The sequence below is a fragment of the Acartia tonsa genome, chromosome 5, assembly GCF_053477335.1.
Source record: "Acartia tonsa isolate MP-2025a chromosome 5, ASM5347733v1, whole genome shotgun sequence".
Classification (NCBI taxonomy): domain Eukaryota; kingdom Metazoa; phylum Arthropoda; class Copepoda; order Calanoida; family Acartiidae; genus Acartia; species Acartia tonsa.
In genome coordinates, this window is record NC_137264.1 from 50387217 (window position 1) to 50404861 (window position 17645).

Sequence of the window (17645 nt, forward strand, 5' to 3'; positions counted from 1 at the left end):
ACCTAACCTATGTTAGCCTCAGAATATTTATTTAAGAAAAATATCATCAACTGATAATACATGGTGGTTTAGAATTTCGTGGATTTTGCAAAAAGTGGTTGATAGATTTTTACAATTTTTAATATTGTTTTTACTTTTTTTACTTTATTAAAAGTGGAGGCTACTTTCCTTAAGAGGCTACTTTGTCCGAAGCTACTTTGTCCTGAAGCTACTTTGTCCTGAAGCTACTTTGTCCTGAAGCTACTTTGTCCGAAGCTACTTTGTCCAAGATCCGTAAAAGGTAGTTTATTGACCTAATGTATATTAGAGATTTGAAGAAAAGAAATATGCGGAGGGGGACAGTTTGTTGAGGTTCACTAGGGCCAACAGGGAAAGTCCCTTGAAGAGGGGAAATAATTGTCCAGCCTTTCATTCATTTTAGCAACATCTCACTGTGATTAATACCAACTGTCACTCTACTAATCTATTTGACTAGGGTTGAGGACAAACCCTAATCTCTCCTACTTTGATAAAGACGATTCCAGTGACGTCATATACGTTTAGGGAAGGGGGGAAGAAAATCTCTTCCCTTTTCTCCCATCTCTTATGAAGCGATTTTCTTCCCCCTTCCCTTTTTCATTCCCGAAACGTACATGACGTCACTGGAATCGTCTTTCTCAAAGTAGGACAGATTGGGGTTCGTCAGGGTTGTGTATAGATTTATTTTGTAATCTTAATATAACAACAAACTTGCTGTATCATTCAAACTAAGCTATACTGTAATAATAAGTATATTATATATTTGTTTATGACACTAAAATAGTAAATATAAAGAAGCAGACTTGTATGTAAGTCAGATGACACTTCTTTCTTTTTGGAGGGTAATAATTAATTTACTCTCTTGTAGATTTTTAATATATTCTTTGGCACTTAAATTCTAAGGAAAATCCCCAAAAATACATGCATAAGGGCAAGAAAAATATAAAAACCAATGCAAAGCATTGTGGAAATAATGTGGAGAGTGTATGCATAGGTTAGCTTCTTAAGCCATAAATATCAGGTCCTAAGAATGCTAAAATTTGAATATCAACCAAGGTGGCAAACCTAAACCTGCTTAGAATACAACCTTAAAATATCTAATAGAAGCAATTATTGTACTTAGTAATTGTGGGCCTCTACCAATTTTAGCCATATTGCGGTATTTGCTTCATATTATACAATATACATACATACATAGTCATATATTCGTCCTAGCTTAACGTGGCCTTTTATTTATTTTACAATATTACTTGCCTTAGAATATACAATTTTTCATAAAAGATGTATAATTTTATGTCAATTATTTAAGTAATTGTAACTCATTTAACCATGAACATAGATTTTGGAAAAAAATCCTATTATAACATAAATTCCTTTGAAAAAAACCCACATTTTTTGTACAAAATAGTATGCTAGCTATTAATACTACCACTAGGCTTTCAAACTGTAATTTTGAACTCCATATTAAATGAACTTTTTATAAATGTGACTGAATGTAAAGAGACAAAAATCTAAACAATTCACATAGGGCAATTTAACATTATTTACAAAATTATAATCAGATTTAAATTTGATACAGTAAAAAGGAGGAAAGATATCTTATTAGAATTAGTAAAGTTGTATAACAAAAGTTTTATTTAAAAAGAAGATATTGAAGGTTGGTCTGTTATTTATGCAGGAGAACCAGTGAGTGTCGGGGTCACTATGTACATTCTCTCCATCAGCTCTGTCTCAGAAGTCATGATGGTACTCACATATAAATATAGTCCATGATTTCATCAGGGATACAGGGATAGGACAATTTATTATAATTTAATCTTTCCTCAAATGTTAATAAAAACTTCTTCCTTTGTTATGTACCAAATATTGGGAGGAAACTGTTCAGAGTATTTTTTTTATCAATGTACCCTTACAACTTTTCCCCCCAATAATTGCACACTAATAAAGGCAGAAATGATTTATACAGTTTGAGGAAAAGTTTATTTAATATTCTATTGTCCTCTCTTTCTCTCTGATATTTATTCAAAGACAAGAAAACAAAACAATACAAAAAAACAACTGCACTAAATTTTATTTGACTGCAAAATAGCACACTTTTTATTCTTCAAAAATGGAATATCAATAAAGCCTTTTGGTGTTATTAGGGTGTTTAACATTTTATTCCAGTATATAACAAAATTAATTCAATTAAACAAGTCTACCTTAAAATGAATTATTTGAAACACCCTAATACAGTATAAAAATATAAAAGCTGAGACAAGAAAATTTTAAAATTGATTATTACATTTTCTTCTATAGATAATGTGTTCTAGCAAAAGAAACAGGTTTTTATACTACAAAAATATAAAAAAACAGGAGTTGCTGGAACATATTCTTTTATAAGAGAATGCTATAATTAGTTACCACTTAAATAACACAAATTGGAAAACATAAAAAAACAGCCCCTAATCATGGACTATATGTTTCTTGTGAAAACTGTTGTTGTCCCTCTTTTTATTATTAAACTATGAATGTTTCTCTATTCATCTATTTACTCTGCTGTGCTCTGTGTGCTGTGCATAATACTAACTATCTAACTTTATAACTCTTTCAAAATTGCTAGTGTGCTTTTCATTTTTATTGTGTGTCACTGTCCGCCTATGTAAATATTCATTTAAACATAAAATAAATCTTGACACATTCTACAAACTTTTATATATTACATACTTTCTATATTTTTGTACAGTTAAGTTGTACTTTAAAATATTAGTATCAAAAAAAGATATGGGGATTGAAATATTAATATAAAAGGAAGGATAAAATGCATGCAAAAGTAGTCAGAAAATTTTATTATTATAAAAATTAGTACTTCAAAGATAACCACTGCATAAAATAATAAATAAGTCTTTTCTTTGAAAACTATTTGTCAAAATATCATTAATTTAAATTTTGGTTGAAAATTAATAGACAAATTTTGATTAATGACTTTTCAAGGATAAGATTTTAAAATAAAATATTATACTGTATTGGACAAAATACATAAAACATACACTAACAAACAAAATAGGGGTAAATGTTGAAAATATGAATGACCTGTGCTAATTGTAAATGGAACTTTAAATGTTTTTTTCCCTTTTGCTTGAAATATGTTTAAGTTCATGTTAAGCTGGCCACATAAAATAAGATGCAAAACACAATAAATATTTATGAACCTCTTTATATTGCTAGGCCTATAGGTGTACATTGTATGTATATAAATGTAACTCTAAATCTTTTTCTTTTGCGCTAAAAAAAAGGAAAATATTAAAGTTGGATTGTCTTTTAGATTTGCAGGGTTTGATTTATGACTTTGTTCTTTCTTTACAACTTCTTACTATTTGGACCAAATTAAAGTAAAAGATACAGTTTGTGGAAAGTTGTAACATTAGGATTTTATTATAAAAAGTATTTTTCTAAAGTTATTGAATAATTGAGACATATAATATCTTCTAATTTTAAAATAGGACAACTGTTTGTTGTGTTTAAATGCATAAGTTTACCCTATGTTTTAAGATATATAAAGATTTACCATTCTTAAATATCTTATATTGTTCAAGTTAAATTTTGAAATTGTAGCAAAGATAAAATTTCCCCCTTTTCTTCTAAAGATTAGTATTAACAAATAAAATAAAATGTGTGCTCGATGTAAACCTACATATTTTATGTTCTTTTTTTGCATATTTGTATAAAATAACACCTACATAAAAACAAATAAAACACTGTACAGATTACTTTTTATGTGGTTCATAAATAGTATTTCATACTTAAATAAATGAAAATGCAAACATTAAAACATTAAAAATTATTTATTTATAAATATTATAATTTTTAACAAATAATAATCTATTTTACGACTGTTGATGAGATTAAGATGAGAATATCATTATAGAAAATATCTAGATTAAAATTATTTCCTTTTAAAAATTACTAAATGAAAAAAAAAAATTCTAACTTTGATACAGAGTAAAATTTAGGATGTAAACTATTATAATCTTTATCAAATGATTATATAAAGAAAAAAAATTGAAAATACCTTGCTCTTAAAGCTGGTACGTTGGTTGTCTATGGATAATTAGATAATCTATGAGGCAAGTAGATTCTTTTCAGAATTACTGTAGGGAAACCAAGGTTTTTATACCTAGCAGTAAACAGATATAAAAAGCATTAAATAATTTTGTTTAATATTTTTTATTTATTGTAGTTCGAAAATTTTAAAGTGATTAAATAATTTTTAAATTCAAACAAAATATTTTTATATAATTTTATTTTATTTACTAACAATCTTTTTAAGTGTTTACATTTAAAATGCTATTAAAACTTTTTCAATATATTTAAGTAAAACATGTATAAATGAAGGAAAAATATCTAAAATGAATAACAAACATAAAATTGTATTTTTTTATTAAGTTATTCAAATATGACATTAAGATATATAAACAGAAACGGCTTTTTATGTATTTCTTTCATGTGTGTGTGTGCTAAAATTATAATTTTTATATAACTTTTATCTATAATTTAACCAAAAAATTGTTATCTATTTTTGATATATTATAAAAGTCATTTAGTTATAAGAATTAAGTTTCTTTTGTAACTTTACAAAGTGTATTAAAAATCATCCATGTTACGCTAGAAAAATAAGTGAGATGAGGAGAAAAGTGGGAAAGAAAACCACCAAAAAAATGAAATGGATAATCTCTCATTTTTATGACGTCACAAAGCTGATTTTTGAGACACTTTATAAATTTACTGTTTTTCTTTTAAAAAAATATAAATAACAAAATTAATATAATGGACGTCACACCTATAATGGCACCATTAAAGGATAATGTTTGTACATCTTATAAAATTGGTTTCACTTTTTTTAAAGACAAAAATCTGCTTTGTATGTTGCTGATTTTCATTTTTCATACACCAAATTAATAGATAATTTTTGCGTGATATCCTTTACACATAAAAATATATCTTTTACTTAAAAAATAATCATACTCTCATAAACTTATTATAATCGTATCTTAATATTTTATGAATGAACACAAATCTAACATGATAACAAATAAATATAAGAATATATTTTTTTCTAATGCTAAACAAAATATAATTCTGGATAGCTTTTATCTATCTATCTAGATAGCTTTTATCTATCTAGCTAGATAGCTGTCATATACCTATCTAAATACCTGTTATCCATTTAGATAGATATTATCTATCTATGTACCTAAATATTTATGTGTCTAAATAACCATGATGTGTAGGTACATATTTTGCATGTTGCATGTTTGTATTCAGATTCTGTATGAAGCATATTTGTGCATGTGCATGCCATATAATCTCGTCAACATATCTGCAGGCAGAATCCTGTTTAATTAACTGGTGCACTAGCCCCCTCCACCACCCATAAAACTTATTTGTAATCCCCCGTTTTCTTCTTGTCTATGTTAGAATACCTTGGATTTTTAAAAAACCTAATATAAATAATAAAAAGGATGGCTTTAAGTATGATCCTTTAGTTAATTATCAGGAATCTATCTTTGTTGCTTAAAGTATCTTTTATAAATAAATACCCTGTTAAAAATAAGTTTAAAGTTTTGATTTTATCTAAAAGTTTCAAATGATTTATAATTTCGTCTATAGATTAGATACACTTTAATTTAAGCAAAGCATGTGATGTTTTTAACAGGGTAGTTTTAGTAAAAATAAGCATACCAGGTGGAATATATTGCTGTACTTTTTTGGCAATTATCGTTTATGATATTTTTTCTCATCCTATGCATGCATGTAAGGCCATTTTTTTAGTATATATTCCACGTGGCTAAATAATGATTGATATTAAGTATCAAAAAGTCAAAAAAAAAGTCAAAAAGTATATCAGCATGACCTAGCCTAATGTTAATTTTATAATTTTAGTCATTCAATATTTGTTTTAAAGTATTTATTATAGGTGGAATTATATGAAAATTAGGTAAATCTACTATTTCTACTGAATACATTTTTACTATAAATTGTACACGTATATTGTGTAGAAAATTTATACCTAAAATAAGGAGAATGATATACTTACATGTTTTCATGTTATTCCACCTAGTTTCAACCAAGTTTGAACATTTATGTTTTTAACAATATTTTTAAATTAGGACTTTACCCTGGACATGTACTTTCGCCAGTTCTGGAGGGACCCCCGGCTCATGTTTGACCGCCAGAAGAACCTGGAGAAGCTGGTGGTCGGGGCCGAGTACATCAACCTGATCTGGACCCCGGACACTTTCTTTGTAAACGAGAAGACTGCGTACTTCCACAAGGCGACGACAGAGAACCAGTTCCTTAGGATTTTACACACAGGAGAGATTCTTAGAAGCATTAGGTCAGTTTACATTTCTAAAAGATAATCATTGACCAACAACCAATCTGAGCTGGATCTTTAAATCATTTTGATGGTGCGCCAGATCGGGGTGAGCCAACTTTCCACCAATGACAGCACAGCATTTTATGAAATGTCGCGCTGTGATTGGCGGAAATTCGGCGCACCCCGATCTGGCGTACCATCAAAATGATTTAAAGATCCAGCTCTGGATTATTTATAGATGTCTTGGGAAGGTTTTAGACTATTATCCTGACCTCCGTCCCTTATAGGCTATGGGCGAAGCATCTAGTATCCTATTATATAAAGTTATAGGTTTTTTTTTGTTTGTTTGTAGCCCAAATTACATAACCAATTGAGTTTTTCATATTATGGAAGCTTTACATAGGTCCGGGATAGTATTAGGCTAATTTGATTTATAGATTTTAGTTTTGTATGGTTTTAGGCTATTTTGTGCCTTCTCAAATTTCCACCCCTTTTAATACAAAGCTCCTAGATACTAGGGGCGTAATCACTAGTGTTTAATATATAATAATCATTTTTTAAATGTTTCATATCTTCTTTTATGTTATTTTACCCTTTGGATTTGAAGGAAACCTACCCTAGGAATAACGAAACAAATACTTTCCCCGAGTTCAAATTATAGGATAATTGAGGGGTTGACTATAGGCAAAATTGGGAAATTTTGTGAAATAAAAAAAATACATTTTTAATGTCGGCTATTGGTCACCATTTTGAAGATGATGTTACCAGGCACTTCTTTTCTACATCCACCTGGAAGTACATAGAGTACATTAACTTGGAAATTATCAATTTTATCGATATCTGATATTCACATACATGTGTATTCGCAGTATTTTCAACTTTTTCAACACATTTTACAAATTTAAATGTACTTATTTTTTACTTTTAAAATGTTTCTCCTCTACAATTTAGTCAAATAATATTTTTATTCTCAACGTCAAATACAAACTATTCTAACAGTAAGATATATTTTTATTTCAAAAAATGAAAAGTCTTTGTATGAAATACAAAATAAACATTTTGAGTTTTCCTTGTTTTTTTTATATTTTGGATTTTGTTTCTAAGCAAGCACTTCATTTTATTCAAAAAAAATTTTGACCAAGCTAATTGGCAGTTTATATTCTTTTTAAAATTTCTGACCAGTCTACTGAGCAAAATTCACTTTTTTAGAAGGGAGGAAATATTTTTCTTGTTGGCAATTTCTCTTGGGAGGTTGGAGGTATCCTTCCCCAAAATAGTTGTAAACCTTCCTGTTAAAGAGATCTTAAGCTTCACACAGACAGAAATACAGACTTTATGTCATTTTTATATAAGGATGAAATTTTTGACTGGTCTAATGGACAATCAAAGAATCAAATTATTTTTAAAGTTTGTGACCAGGCTACTGGGCAAGCACGGCATCAAAAGATTGAGGATGCATTTTACCAATAATTTGAGAAAAAGTTGTGCTAAGATCTAAGTTTAAAGTTAAGATAAGGTTGGTGCACGTGCAAGCATGCCTTGCCAGAAAAAAAGGTTGCCTGCAGATATCATTAGTTTATACATATCACAGGATAGGCAGGAATTAAATTTAACAAGAATGATAAAATGTGTAAGTAGCGAAGATGAAAAGCGAACAGACTTTCAATGGTCATTAAAAAGAAAAGAAAGAGAGAAGAAAAAGTCAAGATGATTAAAGTTCTTCCAAAAAGATTATGACGTCTTACGCTATAATAACTAATGAGAGGCCGGCATAAATTTTACCATTGGTCAATTACAGCGTATACTGGCCTCTCATTGGCTATTCTCTCGTATGACGTCATAATCTGTGCTAGCATAATGTCATGAAACCTTTACAAATAAATTTGATTTTTGTAGCATGACCGACAGACTTACGGACCAAGTAAATTGTTAATTTGACTGTTAACGGACGTATAGACTAAGGGAATTATAGATTGCTTCGCTACTTAAAAGTCATATTAAGTTAAGGAAGGTTTTGGGGGAACGACAGCCGCCTAATCTTTCAATACTAATAGTTAATCAATTTGTAGCTGGTTGAATTAGCGGCTAGTAGAATTAAAGAAAAGAAGAAGCTTAAAGTGCATAATAAAAAATGATGTCATACAATATAAATGACCAATGATAGGCCAGTATACATTTTAATTACCCAATGGTAAAATGTATATTGGCTTACATTGATCATTTTTATTGTATGACGTCATTTTTTATTAGGCATTATAAGCTGCTTCTAAAGATACTTAAAGACTGTATAATATACACTCCACTAAAACCTCATTAAAATGTTAGACTAACATAAATCTTTAAAACAATAATAAATTTGTCTGAAAATCTGAAGACAACATTGCAAGAGAATAGGTTGAAAAGAGACAAAGTCTCGATAATGTTTATGTTTGTACATATGTTTAAAAGGCTATATATATCAACATCAAAACAGCTTCTATTCAAATTAATTTTGGGAAAGGTTCTAATTTACACTTATGTTAATTTGTTAATAATTTAGGTTGACGATAACGGCCTCTTGTCCCATGGACCTACAATATTTTCCAATGGACACACAGCTATGCTATATTGAAATAGAAAGTTGTAAGTATCTTTTTCAAGTAGCCCAGCTACTCTTAAAGCTGCGTCTGTTGGCGAGCGTGTTGTAATTTCCTGGGAGCTGAAAATTTATCCTTTGGCTGATCAACATTGGGGACTTTTAGTGAATTTTTAATTGGTTGGTTTATTAAGTTGAGTGTCCTAACATGTTAACCACTAATTGCAATCTACAGAAGTGGTAATTTTGTGTATCATCATTGGGGATGTTAATCAATTTATTAGTCATTGTCTTCTGTCCTTTTTAATTCCTCCCAAATATTAACCTGTACCCAAAGTGTTTGAGCCAAATAAAGAATATCGTGTTTACAAAATTTGGGTACCAGCGTAATTTACAATGTTTTGTATATTGAAATGTACAGGAACTATTAAATGAATAACACTTACATACCTTCACTATACTACACTTATACTATTATTCATTTTCAACTTGTTACAAACTTTTACTCACCCGTCTCAAGTTTGACAATTTTTATTATTGAATCAACAACTTTCATATACAACACTATTCAGCAATTTCCTATGGTGCGTTTAGTGGACTAGAAATAACCTGCGACCATGACTCAAAACGTAGCGCATCCGATCGTCGTTCGGGAAGTGTTCGAATCTCGGCCTAACACCGCGTCATAACTGAAGATGTTAAAAATTGTAGGGGAAATGCATTGGCCCAAAACAGGCGCATCTCACAATTATACACAGTTAGGACTTCCAGACAAAGATTGTGCAATCTAAGAGTTGGTTGTCTGATGGGTGTGACTTAACAATTTTAATTTTTACCTGTCCAGAGACCACCTGGAGGCCTGGAGCTCCGGAACCTGGAGGCCTATCAAAAAAATCTTAAATCTGGGGGAAATTCATCATAAAAGAATGATTTTATCTTTTATAACCTATTCTCTCAGTCCCAAGATAAAGCCTATACACCAGGTTTACGCAAATGTGTCAAAACTCCCCCCCCCCCCCTTGATAGGCAGAGGACCACAAAAATAGATAAACCCCTGCCCCCAAGATATAGGAAGAGTAGAGACACATTTAAAGGGAGGGGGTAGTAGTGTGCTCTACCTGGTAGTTATGAGATTTTTCCAACTATTCTCTTCAAAGTTGGAAATTCTAAATTTAAATTTGTAGAAAATGTTTTGTATTTGAGAGATGTGTACAATAATTTAGCTATCTCGCATCTTTATTAAAAGGTGAAGCTTCTCTATAATAAGAGTATGTACGTCAGTTCTACTTGGATAGTTATTTCTATTGCATTTATACGAACGAAATGGTCGTATGGTAATTAGGGTTGGGCCGGATACTTTTTTGGTCGGATACCGGATATCCGGATGATTTCAAAGCAAATATCCGGTTATCTGGCCAAATTACAGGATATTAAAGAAGTTAAATAAAAATTTCTTCATAAACTGGTGTTTTAATATATAAAATTAAGGTTAAAACTTAAAAATTAGGTAACTATTAAATGATGTGTCTTATTAGCAATTATTCTAATGAACTATTACTACCCTCAATCTGTAATATTAACCTCTAACGATTGGAGGATGTGCGAGGAACTGGCATTGAACGCCCGACTTAGAGGGCTATAACTGAGTGACTTTCGAAATATGGGTATGACACATCACTGAGAGTTGGAATTTTTTTAATACCCCCTTCTTGGCGGGCACAGCGAAATGATCGTATAGTAATTAATAAACTTGGCAAAATTGTTTAGCATGTGATTTCCATCAATGCAGTAAAGCTGTTTTTTTTATCTATAATACAAAGTAGAACGATGTCTGTCTGTCTGTCTGTCTGTCTGTCTGTCCGTCTGTCCGTCTGTCTGTCCGTCTGAAGCTTAAGATCTCAGTAACCACTGAACCGATTAGGCTCTACTCTTCAGGGAATATACCTACTGGTTCTGTGATGGTTTTAAGCTATTTTCTTCGGGGGTGAGACACCCCCAACCCCCCCAAAAAATGAAAAATCCCCCTCCCAAAAAATTTTTTTTTTACTTTTTCTTTTTAAATCTAAAATAGGAAAAATTAGGTTGATCAAACCTCTTGGGGCACAGCCCCTAGAGGCTAGGGGCGAAGCCGCTAGTCCTTTTATATAAAGTAGTAAGCGTTTTTTGTCTGTACTGAAGGATCTCGCTAACTGCTGAACCGATTTTGTTCTCCTTTACAGTGAAGCTTCTTATAGGTCCTGGGAAGGTTTTAAACTATTTTAGGGGAGGGTGTCTTCACCCCCTCCCCCCCCAAATTTTTTTTTTATCTTTTTGAAACTCAAATTTTAAATGGGATGAGGTCGACTTTTCCTCCTCCTACCTTAAGTAAAGTGCCCTTAGATGCTTCTAGGGGCGTAGCCGCTAGTTATAATTAAAAGGGCTACTTCAAATATGATGGTTTTAATTTTAGTTATAGTCACATTATAAGGAGTGCGACTATTTTTCAACTTAATCACACAACAGTTTCTTATTCATTTAGACAAAATTACAGTTTACTTAAAGACAATATTTGACTTTAAAGAGTTATAACAAAACTATGATATTTTAGTTGGGTATACCATGAGTGACATCAGATATGAATGGAATGATGGCCTTAACTCTGTGCAGGTAAACAAATCTCTAAATATTTATCCATAACTTGTTTTAATTACCAAACGGATTGATTTCTTCATATTAGAAAATTTTCACAAAGTTACCAGAATGTTTTAAACTACGTAATTTTTTTATAGTCTTGGGATGGTTTAAGTCTATTTTACTGTCCTCCCCTAAACAATATAGGCATAGCCGTTTGTATTCTTGAAAAGCAAAAATTAGAAATTTTGTAGAAAGGTTTCGTGATTTTAATAATCTTCTTTTATGTGGAAGCATATATTTGTAGAAAATAGGCATACATATCTGTTGAATGGAATAAGGAATAGCTAAATTTTTTCTAATTCCAGCTTATGTAGATTCTATAAGAGTATACATATGAATAATAAATATATAAGGAAAATAGCATATAATTGTAAGCTAACCATTCATGACATAAAAAAAACTAATTCACAAATCGCCAAAAAAAAATATTTATATGCTAAAGAGTATTAGGTGCGCTAAACTCCAAATAGAAAATGCTAACATAAATTATACATGAATAGTCCATTTTTGATAAAACAGTATTGTTAATTTTATGCGAGAATGATAGCACACAATAAACAATAGATATTGCTTGAATTATTAACAATTACAGATGTCTACTATATCAATTTATTAAATAACAAAGATGTTGCTATACGATTTAATTAGTTTTATCAACTGAATGTTAATTTCTAGAGATCCTATAAGTGATATGCAATTGGTCGACAATCCAAATTTTCCTTGAATTTATATCAACTTTATGACTAGAATCAAGCATTTCTACTTATGCAACCACCATTTTTTTTAGAATTTCTGATAAATTTCTTAAATTGAAATTTATAAAAAGTTAACCATTTTCTTAGGTTGTCAAGATAACAAAACTAAAGTTTTAATAAAGGTGGTCATTAAGATATATAAGTTGGAAAGAGTTTTAATGTTAGAGAGAGATTTGAAATCTGCATCAAATTTTAAGGATTTTAAAAAAAAATTCGTTTTTTGTATATTTCTTTATCTAAAAGCGGAAATACAATTTAAGTTAATTAATTTTGACATCTGTGATTGGTGGATTGAAAATTATCTGCGCTCTGATTGGAGAAGCTTAAGTGTCGCACATCATTCAACCATTTAGAGCGCAGGTAGTTTCCAATCCACCTATCCTATTGGTCAAAATTTATGAACTTAAATTGTATTTCCGCTTTTAGATAAAGAATTATACAAAAAACGAATTTTATAAAAAAAAATTCCTTAAAATTTGATACAGATTTCAAATCTCCCTCTAACATTAAAACTCCTCCCAACTTATATATCCTAAAGGTCATGTTTAGAATGATTGTTTTTTTATATCCAGAATACTTTTTCTTTCTCTGTAGTAATGCAGTTGTCTGATAGGTGTTATGCATGGAGGAAGGGAACATTATGCTGTTTATTACACTAGTTCCCAAATTTTTATAATAACGTTTGCTTATTCGTTACTTCAACAACTTTGGGGACTTTTATTTGATTTTGATTTGTTGTTCCATTGAGTGTCTAAATATTTTAACCAGCAATTGTAATCTACAAATGGGGTAATTATGTTAATAACCATTTGGGATGTGCCTCAATTTATCAGCCATTGTCTTATCCCCTACGATACCTGGGTGTTATGACAACTACATAATATTATTGTCCTGTCCAACACAATCCATATTCTTACTTATCTAATTATGGTGTCACAAGACATCATCATGTATTGGTTGTGATGGTGTGTATTCACTTCCGCATAATATTGAATCATCTCAACAGCAAATTATTATTAACCGGGGATCAAAATCTGTAGATTATTATAGAGTTTGAAACGTTTAGACACTCAACTAAATGAACCCGCAAATCAAAATTCAATAAAAGTCCCCAAGGTTTATTAGGCATTAAATAAGAAAACACGTTATTATTAGACTTTGGGGACAAGTGTAATAAACAACTTAATGTCCCTTCCCTCCCGGGTTATTAACACTTAAAAATTTCAATTTCAAATTGGGAGGAGTGGGGGGGGGGATTTACAACCCTCCCTACTAATATTTTTACTAACGTTTCTTATGCAATAAAAAAACTATGCAGATGTGAAAATAAGCGGAAATGAATACACATTTTTTTTATATATCGATATTCCAAGATGCTCCTTAATACAATCAAGACATTGTAATGTATCTCATTTACCAAATTATACCTCCTATACTTTCAAATAAATAGGTAATCTATCAGGAATTTATATATACACTAACTTCATAAAAGGTAGTACCATTTGGATATTTCTAATTTAAAAAAAAGATATTCTCTCTTTAGGCAGGTTAAGTTAAAATTAGTGCTTTCTCAAATCATTGACGAATTTTTGTTTTTCTTAATTCGGGAAAGGGTTAAATTATCGCCGATTGTTCCAATACTTTTGTCCTTTAAAATATCTTAATCATATTAAAGGCTAGATTGATGTATGTATATACCTGCTTTTATGATATATCTGTGTATGTATGTATATATTGTATAATTGACTGTATACCATTGTCTATGATCCAGGTGTCTGGAGACGTATCTCTGCCACAATTCAAAGTCTTGGGTCACCGCCAGAAAACTATAGAAGCAAGTCTTTCCACAGGTAAACAAAAACAATCATTTTGGAGCTTTCCCTTAAAGGGACTAGCCAGCAGAGTATCCCCCTACCTTACTTTTAAATAAACTGAAAATGAGAATTGTGGGTAGCTTTTTGTGGTTTACATTAGTATATTAGGTACAGGGTAGCCCCGTAGGAACAGAACATCGCAGGCATAGGCCCTGCAGCTGCTGGCCAGGTTAGAATAAATACCCCCCCCCCCCTCTATACTTGCAATCTTTGTAAAAAAGGAAGGATTTATTTAGTCCCTACGAAAGCAACTAAATTGGTTTCATGCCTTTTAGTGTTTTATGTGGCTTAGATTCACTTTAATTAGCCTTTGTAAAGAACTTTTTATAAAAAATAACTTTTATCATAATTAAAATATTTTAAGCAAGAAATTAAATTAATTTGTTAATGTATTTTTCAAGTACTATATGATACACAAGCGGCTTCACCCCTAGCCTCTAGAGGCTTTCCCTTAAGAGGAAATTAAAAAAAATTATGTGAGTATGGGAATCATTACATCTTTTATGACCTACCCAGCCGACAAAAATACGAATGGTTTTTGACGGGTTGGGGGTATCCCACCCCCCAAGAAAATAGCCTAAAACTACCACTGGACCAGTAGGTATGTTCCCTGAAGAGAAGAATCCAAGCGGTTCAGTGGTTACCGAAATCTTAAGGGACGGACGAACAGGCGGACAGACATCATTCTACTTTGTATTATAGATTGATATAGGAAGATCAAGGCCAAATTATGTCCTTATCATACCTTGCTTTAAGGCGTCAATCCTTGTTGTATTAATATTTTACTTACAATATTGTTTATATAAGTTGAAACCTAATTATACACTGCACCATTTATTACCCAATAAAATTATGTTTCTTTCGTGTATAAACAACCTATATGTAACCGTGTAGGGGATAATAACTGTTTTTTTCTTCACTTTAGCATTTATTTTACTAATCTAATTTTAAGATCTTTGTTTAGTTATAATATGCAGTACTAGCGGCTACGCCCCTAGAGGCTTCTAAAGTCTCTACGTTACTTCTTTATGTTACGATAATTCTCTTTATGTTACGTTGAAGTCTCCCATATATTTTAACATGTTTCGATTTTATGGGGATTTTCTTTCTTAAATTCTACTTTTGTTAAGTTATCATAAAGTTATTTGTTTAATTTTTCCTTCTTTTTCTAAACGCTTCAGATACACGCTCATTACAGTAATCCCATAATCTCTGGTAATTAATGCATTTTGGATTTTAACAAAACGTTTGATTACAACATTCACACTTTTTTTCTTCTAGGATTTAAGAGAAAAGGGACAATTTACTGTCCCTAAAAGTTTATAAACTTGTTTTTAAAAGCGAAGCTTTTCTATAATTAGGGTCGGTCCGTCCGTCTGAGATAAATAGCTTTTATTCGTTTATTTAGGCATGTTAGAATTGTCCTATCGATTTCAATCTTTGCATGGTGATTCCTGTAGTTGTTAGGTACGATTTAGAAAGCGTAGCAACTCTATAATCATTACAAGAATGTCCGTACGTCCATTTTAAACATGTTGATTTCTCTACTTTTTTAAAAACAAATTTTAATGTGATCAAATTATCTGTTTTATCTGATTTTTGGTATATTAAATTCTGGGACAACAAAGAACAATATTTAAGCGAAGCAACTCTATAATCAAGTCTTAAAAATGTAAGTACGTCCATAAACATTATCCTGTATCAAGCAGTTTTTCAACAAATTTCAACAAATTTACAAAGTGGCAATGTCCGTTTGTCCTACCGTTTCAGTGCTTCGCTTTTATGGATGTTGTCATCCTTGTTCTTTTTAGTTTAGTCCTTTTTTTGAGGAGATGAAAGGTTGGGATCAAGATTAGATTGTACAAAGTCACAGCTTCCATCCAAACTTTGTCATTTTGTTTACGGGTGTTTAATTAATTTATCCTCCATTTTTTCTATCTTTTTATCCTTGTAATTAATATAGGTAACTACTCCCGGTTGGCATGCGAGATCCAATTCGTGCGGTCCATGGGTTATTACCTGATCCAGATCTACATACCATCCGGCCTCATTGTCGTCATATCCTGGGTCTCATTCTGGCTCAACAGGGGCGCCACACCCGCCCGCGTTGGTCTGGGGGTGACAACTGTGCTCACTATGACAACCCTGATATCATCCACTAATTCAGGTAAAAGTAAGTTTTAGATGAAATAATTTTTAAACACAAGGGAAGAGGGGGAATGGGGAGAATGTTGTAAATAATCAAACATCAAAATGTTCTTGAATGCTTTTTTTTTGTCGTACAAAATAAGGTATTTACTTTTATTTTCGGTTTAACAGCAGTTATAATTAATCTAATCAATTGTAATTAGAACATAAATTAACGCTTTTTAATTGCATGCCTTTACTTATATATAAAATCAAACCCTTCTTTTATTTCTTTTTTATGTCTTTAAAAATGTATATGATATACCTTTTAAATCTTCCATCAATCAAAATTATTTTATTAGCTTTTTCTGGCCGTTTCATTTATCGGTTTTATTTATTTGGTTTTAAAGTACTTTTTAGTTAAAAATATTGTTTTATTTATTTTATTTTTGTGAAGCAACATGAAAAAAAAAGACAGAAATTTATGTTTCAATATTTTACATTAGAATTGCAATAACATAAAGTATATGTAATAAAATAGAAAATAAAATATAGGAAAATCCAGATATACTTCATACAAACAAGTTCTTATACAATCCTATAAACTAAAGTAGCCGGATGTGTATGTGTGTTTATCAAAATCTAGAAAAGTGCTTGATAAGTAGAACTATAAATTTTAATTAAGCTTTAAATAGGTTATTACTGAGTGAAAGGCCATATTGTAGGTAGTTCGACAACTTTCATCCCCAACAAAAAAATTATCAAACTAAAAACTATTTTGTTAAAATACAATTATACCTATTAGTATTTATTTTATACTTTTTTGTTTAGACAATAGCAAAAGTAAAATTAATATTAATTTTAATGAATTTTAGCATTTTCATCTATTTCCTAAATTAGCCACCTGTTACCTGTATAGATTTAGATTGATCAAGATGATAGTTTTTGGTTAGGTCAAGTCAAACCCCCAGAGGTTACTACATGGGCTAAAATTAAGTTTGTAAACGTATAAAGTCAAATGATTTTAATTACCAACATTTCTTTTAAACAACAACAAGTATACCTACTGACAATAGAAAAGATTTATAAATAGTTTTAATTAACTAAGTAATTTAGCTTCAGGATGAAATGAATCAAAGTAGATAGAAAACTAAATGGTAGGTTCCCTCGAACTGATAGTGGACTACAAAAATGTACTTCGATGATAGTTGAGTAAGAATAGACGGGGAAAGGGGAGGTGGGGTAGATCACCCGACAAGGACAAG

General features: G+C 30.6%; 1 protein-coding gene across 6 annotated transcripts in view; it reads left to right on the top strand.

The window, feature by feature from the left end:
• Positions 1-17645, top strand: part of LOC145319743 (gamma-aminobutyric acid receptor subunit beta-like) — a 51562-nt gene that overhangs the window by 11650 nt on the left and 22267 nt on the right. For 2 of the 6 annotated variants that reach the window (XM_080162074.1, XM_080162078.1), the window contains 5 exons: positions 6168-6394; positions 8916-8998; positions 11539-11597; positions 14151-14229; positions 16217-16426. In XM_080162074.1, the coding sequence (XP_080018200.1) occupies positions 6168-6394; positions 8916-8998; positions 11539-11597; positions 14151-14229; positions 16217-16426 (658 nt within the window). Of the gene's footprint in view, positions 1-1696; positions 1765-6167; positions 6395-8915; positions 8999-11538; positions 11598-14150; positions 14230-16216; positions 16427-17645 lie in introns of all 6 variants that reach the window. The other 4 variants (XM_080162076.1, XM_080162079.1, XM_080162075.1 and 1 more) reach the window with 3 other exon arrangements.